An 8,719-nucleotide genomic window follows, 5' to 3' on the forward strand; every position below is an offset into this window, starting at 1 on the left:
GAGGCTTTATGAGTTGTTTTGTTTGTTAAACTTGATCCCTTTTTGCTGCAGCTGACCACATGCAGCTACACCTCACAATCTAAATGTGATCTTAATCCTCTAAATAGGCATAGCATGTGTTACTCCTTTATTTTTTTAAATCAGTGCTCGCAGGGATACTTTTGGTTCTTAAATGCTATGCATGGCATAAATGTGCCTTTGTACTGTATCTTGTCTCTGCAAAACACATGAGGTGTAGTAGGCCTACATGAAAAGCCTGGCCATTATCTGTTACTATTGTTATGGAAGTATAAATTGGGTACTACGTCTGAGAACTCAAATGGCTGGTGTTGCTGGTGCCACTATGCTTATTTCAGATCAGTACTCAGGCTAATGAATGCCCTTTTCATCAGGGTGGGGCTGACTGCAGTTACTTTTTCATTGCAACACTCCATGGTAATCATGAACTCCTCCTTTGTCTGCACTCATATTTCAAATTTATTTCTATCTCAAGTTTAAAGTGAGAACAATGGTTTACTCAAAAGAACATAGACAAACAATGATACCGGAGTGACTCTGACTCTTACCCATGCGTCACAATGAGACTTTATGAAACTTGTTTATTTTCAAATGTCTGTGCCAAACGTGTCCTGCCCAGGTTTATATAACTCTACAGCTTTAGTGCAGTACATGTTTTGTCTCTTAAGTTTATTCCTCTGTGATGACTGGGGAAAAAACATATACAATGTAAATATTCTATCAGGTAGCCATGGTAATATTTATTTTGCATTTGCCATTAAAGTCTTCATTGACTGGAGAGGTGCAATACAATTCAACAGCAGAGCTGGGTGTATCCTAATAAACTTGAGTGTAGCAACATCCATTTCCCTTTGATATTTAGGGACTTGTTGTAGGCCTATATTGTCTATTTTGGGGGATTTGTTTTCTTTGTTGATCAGGGACCCCGATCTGTTAAGACCACTTCGGCCACCGGGAGCACTGTTACCCACACTGTGTGCACCATGGCGTCCCTGGATACCACCATCGCGCTCCTCCACTGATCAGGAGCGACTGGCTCTGGGGGAACTGCAGGACAAACTAGCACTTTAGCCGGTCTGCTCCCACTACATCGCCGTATGACGACGACGATGATGATGGTGATGTTGATGAACCGGAATGGAGTCGAGCAGGGTGGATTAATTCTGCACCATGAATGACAGGTACCACAAGGCGGCCCGGGACGGCTACCTGGACCTGCTGAAGGAGGCAACTCGGAAGGATCTCAACGCGCCGGATGAGGATGGCATGACACCGACGTTATGGGCTGCTTATCACGGCAACCTGGAGGCTCTGCAGCTGATCGCGGCGAGGGGGTGTGTAGAAAGCATTGGTAGCTGTATGACTTATTAGGGCGTGGGCACACTACTGTGTCCAGTTTTCAGTCATTCGTATTGGGTATTAGGAACATTTTAGAGCAAAAGTATTTTACCCTTTTTCTTTCGTATTACAAAGAATAGCCGATGCAATGTCAGATTAGACTGAATAAGGCAAACAATTACTGAGAATGACCTCATTTATTATAGATAAATAAGATAGCCTAGATATGAACATAAAGGCTTTTTTTTGCAGTTGGACCACACAAAGTTCAGCTAAGTAACAATAGGACACCACTAACAATGTAGGTCACCTTTTAAATGTTGCAGCAATTATTTGAGTTTAACATACCCAGGGGAGAGGAAAGGCCATGACATTCCAACACAATAACCTCAGGCTTCGCTCCTGGCTGAGAGAAGACCACTTTTAACTAAACAACCTGTTTTGTAATTGGCCATGTCTGAAAAATCCCCATGTTGTATTTCAAGATGAAACATATTTCTGCACATGATGTTAGCAGGTTATATCCACCATTTAGGGTTTTATTTGCATCATATATTCTACATTCTAGAGTGATTTGCAGCTCTGTGAGCTAATTTCATAACTAAAGCTTTACATTTATCACATATTTTCATAACTTCAAACTTTATGATCATCATCTAAAAGATTATTACCAGTATGTCATAGCAGGAGGTAGCTTGTCATTTTCAAAGCCACATAGGACTGTGTAAAATTTAAAACCTTTATCCCATTTAACATGTTCAAGGTCATGATGGCAGGGCCACCTCTCATGAAAGAACCTGGGATGACTCAGATATATTACAAGTACAGTTCATCGAATGCTCTGCAGTCCTGCATTCAGTGACAGTACAGCTAGAACATGTTGGCCCATAAAAAATATTTAAAGACAAATTATAACTCATTCCTAAATCAGGAACTGTTATGTAAAATGAAGCATTTCAGTACTTTATTTTGATAGTTTATTATGGAGAGGGAATATAACCTATCATTACATAATTACCAATTTAATATCATTGCAGGCAAAAGAAAAATATTTATCAAATTACCAGCAGATGACATGTGTAAAAAGGAGGCTTTGGTGGCATGGTATAAATGCTGGCATTATTTCAGCAAAGTATGCAAATGTGATTGGTTGTCATAAATTCCTCATCTTTTCTGGCTGACCTGGTTTGCTTGTCAGCCAGAAAATGGGCCCATTATGAATCTGCTTAATTGAGTAAAGTGTGTGAGAGACTTACTGTAAAAGTGAGACAACATCATGCATCAGTGTTTAGTATATTGAATGCAAAATTTCAGATTTGAGGACATTTATTTTTATAGTTTCCTGCAAGGTAGGCTTCCAGTCCTATCTGGTAAAACTAAATTCACTATTTCCCACGGAATAAGTGTAAACAAGGCTCTGGAGGCATTCGACTGCCAAGGACATAATATTCCTCTATTGATAGCAGAAAACATAAACTCATGATTGACACAAGGTACTAAAATTAAACATTAGTATCTGCCATAATGTTTCACAGAGGCAACAAACTCATGAGACCCGGGGATATAATGAAGATAAGTTTAATACTGCTTGACAATTTTATGGGAAAGATACCATGCAGAGGTATATTTGGCAAGTATATTGCACTGAGCAGCCTGCAGTAACATCAAGCTGTCATAGCAAGTGAAGATGCAAACAGCCTGTAATGTGATAAAGAACAGCGATGAGTAGGCAGACCTTACTGCTGCGGTCAGCATTTTACTAGGACAGACATAAATTATGACACCTAAAGCTATCATGTTAGATGGTCTTTACTTAAAACAGGCATATTGTATAATCTGAAAGGTGATACATATTACTTCTCAAAATAAAAATGGAACATAGCTAATTGCTGTTTATCCTTTGATAAAACAGCAGTTAGCTATGTTATATCATTTATCAGTTTTTCTCATAGCATTTCATGTTCCTTCTTCTGTTTCAGTGCCAGGTTAACAGTGTAATTCCTTTGTTTGATCATTGTTTTATTGTCTCCTTCTGGGCTATTTATCACATACTGTCCATCATGCACACTGATGACAACCATTTCCCTACATTTGAACTACATTATAGCAACCCATAACCCTAAAGCTGCTTTTTCTTTCTGATCGTTTAAACCCAATCCTGTCCAGACAAAAAAGAGCAAGAGAGCTGAAATCAGAGTGGGACTTTGCTAATCGTTGTTGGGTCCGGCATATCTGACACACATTCCCTGTGAAAACCTACAACGCAATCCATCAATAATACATTTGCACTTCTACAGTAGCTTCACGTCTATCTTATCAAATATTCAGCAGTCTGTACGTGGCTACATTGGAAGACAGGGACAAGACACAAGACAGTTCAGTAAACATGTCATTTGGTGTGACACCAACCAGATGACTCTAAACTGGAAAAATAAATGCAGAAATTTAAAGTTAAAATCGTTTTACCAATATTTAGTTGTGGTGGCCACAGACAAGCTGTATATCATTAACACATTCTCTTTTCCTTTGAACATTATTATCAGTAAGATGCTTAATGGATGACTAAAAATTAGAAATGTTCAATAAAGACAAAACAAACTTTCTGTAGATTTGCATACCAGGCTAATGATGGAAAAGAAAAGTAATACAGCTCCATACACATCTGCCCTCTACATCATCCAACCAGCTGTGATGCTGATATGTTTTGACTTGAGGAATTCAGAATGACATCAGCACCAGTCATGCACAGTGTTGCTTTTTGAGTCAAGCGCAACCTATTCGGCCTCCCCTGAAACTGGATACAGGTAGTGTAGCAGTGGTGCTGGCAAACCTGTGGTCATATTACAGACAAGGCAGCAACAGTACAGCACACCTAGAGGTAACCCTAAGGTCGGGGACAGTCGGCCAAGGGTATATGTTGCTTATAGTTTTCAGTTATGGTCCCTGCATACTGTAATAATAAATTCCTTTTAACGTATCGTTTTATTCAAACCATCCATTTTGCTAATTGGTCAAAGCCTTTAAAAAACAACTATTTGCCTACAGAAGATCTATGGCTGGTTTACTGAAAGGGCAATGTGATGTTTAGACTATAAATTATTAAGGCCCCATTAACAAACCACAGATGGCAGGTTAGTGTTAAAAACATAATCAAGAAATCACATGCTTACTCATGAATGTGTCATCTAAACAGAAGGCCAAAGAGGCATGTCGTTGTTAAATCTGGTACAAATTCAAAGTGCTGCATCTAACATCTTTCTTATGGCCCGACAGAGGAAACCCTGACAAGTGTGATATATGGGGGAACACGCCACTCCACCTGGCAGCTGCCAATGGTCACCTCAACTGCCTTTTCTTCCTGGTGTCTTTCGGTGCCAACATATGGTGCCTGGACAACGACTACCACACGCCGTTGGACATGGCCGCCACAAAGAATCACATGGATTGCGTCCGCTACTTGGACACTATCGCCACCAAGCAGACGGGCCTCAACACGAAGCTGGTTAGCAAGATGAAGGACCGGGCATTTCGCGATGCTGAGCGGCGAATCAAAGAGTGTGTGAAGATGCAGAAAAAACACCACAAACGCATGGAGCGAAGGTTTCATAGGGAGACTTCTGAGGCTTCTGCATCAGATGTCATGAGCTTTTCCAGTTACACCAGCAGCTCGCTTAGCCACAAGCTGCACAACTTTAATGCAGCCACAGTCAGTGTGCCATATTCTCAGGTCAGGAGTTTTTATTTATATATTCTGAATGTTCAGAGTATGTTTGTTTTGCATGGTTGCATAGTTCAGGTTGCCAACTAGAAAGAGTTGTCAATACCTTCCTCTTAAAGGCATACAATGTAACTTTTCCCTCTTTGGTCCCCCTACAGGTTGTCTCATTGGAACTACAGCTCGCACGGCTGTAGTTCCAATGAGACAACCTGTAGGGGGACCAAATAGGGAAAAGTTACATAGTATGCCTTTAACGGCATAACACAAGACTAAGCTAAATGCTAAAAATGGTCACAGTGACAATGCAAACAAGCTAATGCTTAACGAGTATAATTTTTAGGACCATCTTAGTTTAGCATGTTAGCATGCCAAAATATTGGAAAAATAGGAATTTTGGCCTGATTGTGTTAGAGCAAAAGCAAAGGATTTACCACAGTTATTGTACAATTTATCATTGTGGGGCCATGGATGTCTGTACAAAAAACTAAAATGTTAACCTCAAGGTGGCGCTAGAAGGAAAGTCACCGATCAACAAAGTCAGTAGGATTCATCCACTGGGGACCCTGAATGTCAGTACAATCCATCCAGTAGTTTTGGAGATATTTCAGTGGTGGACCTACTGACCGACTGACACTGCCATCCCTAGCCCACTAGCATGGCACATTGACATAAACTGAAAGCAGTGGCTATGAAAAGTATCAAAGCTAATATTAATCTATCTCAAAGCTTTTAAAATTGGTCACTAGCAATGTTGGAAAATATAATCCTTTCATTTGTAATTGTGCCTAATTGCTGTATTTATTCATATCCTGTTAGGCTACTCTCCATGCCACAAACCGAGGGAAGACAAAGATTCAGAGGAAGCTGGAGAAGAGGAAACAAGGAGATGGGACCTTTAAAATCTACGAGGATGGGAGGAAGAGTGTGCGCTCCCTCTCTGGACTTCAGCTGGGCAACGATGTTATGTTTGTCAAACAGGGGACTTACGTCAACTCAAAGGACCGTGGCCGCCGCAACATTCGTGACATGTTCCCCAGAGACAATTATGATGCCATTTCACGTGCCATGAGCGAGCCAGACCTCCACGGGACCGATGTGGACTACTCTGAGATCAGCACTGACTCGGGACATGATTCTCTGTTCAATAGACCCGGTCTGGGCACCATGGTCTTTAGGAGGAACTATGTTAGTGGGGGGATGTTCGACCTCGGTGGTCGGGATGAGGACAGTGCAGACCGGTCAGGCAATAATGTGCGTTTACGCAGTCGGCTGCAGCCATACCCGAGTGCAGATGAAGACAGCATTGGCAGTGCACGCAGCCTGCAGGAGAGGAACGTGGAGGAGCTGCCTTGGGAAGAAATCGAATTAGGGCTGGACGATGATGATGAGGCTAACACAAGCCCACTGGAGGTCTTCCTCGCCACACAGAGCATGAGTGACTTTTTCTCCATTTTCAAGAGGGAAAAGATTGACCTTGAAGCACTGTTGCTCTGCTCTGACCATGACCTTAAGAGTATCCACATCCCCTTAGGACCAAGGAAAAAGATCTTAGATGCTTGTAAGAGACGGCTGGAGACCATCGAGTACCCAGACTACATTGAGGACACAGAACTGTGAGTGATGGGATTTTCAGTGATACAGCGTAGTGAGGGAGTATTTGGGCATATCGCTGTACTCCAGCATGGATCCTCTTCAGTTACAAACAGTTTCATCTTTTGTCTTCATTCTGTCCTGCAGATTATAAAAGTTGTTGGTCCCTCCTGCTGTGTGCTCATTCAGGCTTAAAGGTCAGTGGAGCATTGTGGAGTGGATGTCACGTACGGACAGGGAGGATGTAATGATTTACCTCTCCTGGTACCTCTGTGGTAACAGAGCAGAAAGGAAACTGTTTAGATGAATAGGTCAAGCAAGAAGAGACAAGTGTGAGACTCTGTTACAGTGTCTCGTTAGCTTTAGGAGGATCACTGCAAATACCTCTGTATGTCGGTTGGTTGGAGTCCCCTGCACTGCATGGTTTAACAAACTAAAAGACAATTTGTCAGAGTGCAGTGCAGTGTTCATTGCATGCTATGTGGCATAGTTAACAGAGAACTGATTGTGGGGTCTGTGTCCCCTGAACGTTTTTGCCCCTGTGGGGTAAATCCTACCACCTCATGTGCCTGCATTGCTTGTGCCTGTGCATTTGCTTAAAAGTGTCTTTTGTCAAAGATACCATTGACATTAACTTCATTGTAACTTCATTAGTAACAGTTTCAATTACAACATTCTGAGCAACATTTTCACCCAGAGGAGCCACTCAGCTGTTTCCTTATTCACATTTCATCTCTGTACATGTTTACATACAGCGAGCCATGTCAGTCCAAGTGTGGCTCTCTGGCAAGGCAGGCCAATTGTTCATTGAGATAACTGTTCTGATTTACTGTAGTGTTTTACTGTAGTATTATACGAAAACCCAGAATATTTAGGTAATTTTATAATACACAAGTTACACATGTTGCAGTTCTATATTTTGCATGTTCAGTCCATAAACTAGGAGATTTATAAATCTTTCTATATCACTCATGTCAGTCTTTATAATATGACAGTCTTCGAACTGTTTGTATCTTGAGTAGTTTTTTTTTTTTAAATAATGTACATCTGCGCAGGAGCATATGTTGATGTTTACTACTACATCTCAACCTTTTAACATTTAGGTGGCTTTTCAATAAAAAATACTAATGTTTTTAATGCTCTCTACTGATAGATCCATACATGGTGATCTCCCTACTGCACTCTGCTTACTATAGCCTATCTGCAGAGTAGTTTAAATTAAACATATGCAGAGTAGGATGTGCCTTTGTAAAGCAGGGCCAGAGCTACCATTTAAGGACATCAAGGGCATGTCTTTATATCATATTTTTGGGGGATTTAATGATTCTAAGTGGTTCTATGATTACAAGCATATTACACATTTTCTTAGGGATGATTCTGATGTTTTTAAATATTTAGTATTTCAAATTTGTGGCCACCAGAATTACAGACAATAGATGTCAGTAAGTGTACAGAAGGCTCTAAAACATTTAGATCAATTATTTAGATCAATTACTCTTTCTTAGGGATGATTCTGATGTTTTTTAAATATTAAGTATTTCAAATTTGTGGCCACCAAAATTACTGACAGTACATGTAAATAAATGAACAGAAGGCTCTAAAACAACATTTAGATCAAAGCGTAGGGAGATAAATAAAAAAAAAAAGTAATTGAACAACTAAATGGAAAATAGAATGTGATATTTTTTTTAGACTTTTGACTCATACTCATTACTCAGAGCATTTGATATTTTCATCCATAGTGATAATCCTCACTAATGCTCACACACAAAAGACAAGCATCCTTGTTGCCTCTGTACATGACACGTCAGGAAGATTTACTGTAGATACTTGGTGTGGTCTGGATCTCCATGCCTCTTACATAACATTGTTGTCATAACCCTGTCTGACTCTCCCCCACTCTTTTACACTATACTATCCATATGCTATACTGACGATACTATACAAAGACTTTACTGATGACAGAAGCCAGACACAATAGTTTTTTTATCACCATTATTGTTGAAATAAACATTTAAACCCAACTTCGAACTGTTTGTATCTTGAGTAGTTTTT

General features: G+C 40.4%; 1 protein-coding gene across 2 annotated transcripts; it reads left to right on the top strand.

The window, feature by feature from the left end:
- Positions 1 to 894: 894 nt before the first annotated feature.
- ush1ga (Usher syndrome 1Ga (autosomal recessive)) lies at positions 895 to 7,780 on the top strand. 2 transcript variants are annotated; one of them, XM_035996677.1, is made up of 4 exons: positions 895 to 1,352; positions 4,630 to 5,083; positions 5,891 to 6,687; positions 6,812 to 7,780. In XM_035996677.1, exons 1-4 carry the CDS (start codon positions 1,189 to 1,191, stop codon positions 6,816 to 6,818), a joined length of 1,422 nt encoding a protein of 473 aa, XP_035852570.1. In that variant the 5' UTR covers positions 895 to 1,188; the 3' UTR covers positions 6,819 to 7,780. The 2 variants fall into 2 exon arrangements, with proteins under 2 accessions (XP_035852570.1, XP_031168829.1); XM_031312969.2 differs by having other exon boundaries at positions 896 to 1,352; positions 5,891 to 7,780.
- Positions 7,781 to 8,719: the final 939 nt, after the last annotated feature.

This window comes from Sander lucioperca, chromosome 21 (assembly GCF_008315115.2).
Source record: "Sander lucioperca isolate FBNREF2018 chromosome 21, SLUC_FBN_1.2, whole genome shotgun sequence".
In the NCBI taxonomy this organism is placed as follows: Eukaryota; Metazoa; Chordata; class Actinopteri; order Perciformes; family Percidae; genus Sander; species Sander lucioperca.

Bases quoted from the DNA above. Each gene is read 5' to 3' on its own strand.
- ush1ga (XM_035996677.1), top strand. From the start codon at position 1,189: ATGAATGACAGGTACCACAAGGCGGCCCGGGACGGCTACCTGGACCTG. The intron at 1,353-4,629 runs GTGTGTAGAAAG...ATGGCCCGACAG, and splicing joins CAGCTGATCGCGGCGAGGGG to AGGAAACCCTGACAAGTGTG. The intron at 5,084-5,890 runs GTCAGGAGTTTT...ATATCCTGTTAG, and splicing joins TCAGTGTGCCATATTCTCAG to GCTACTCTCCATGCCACAAA.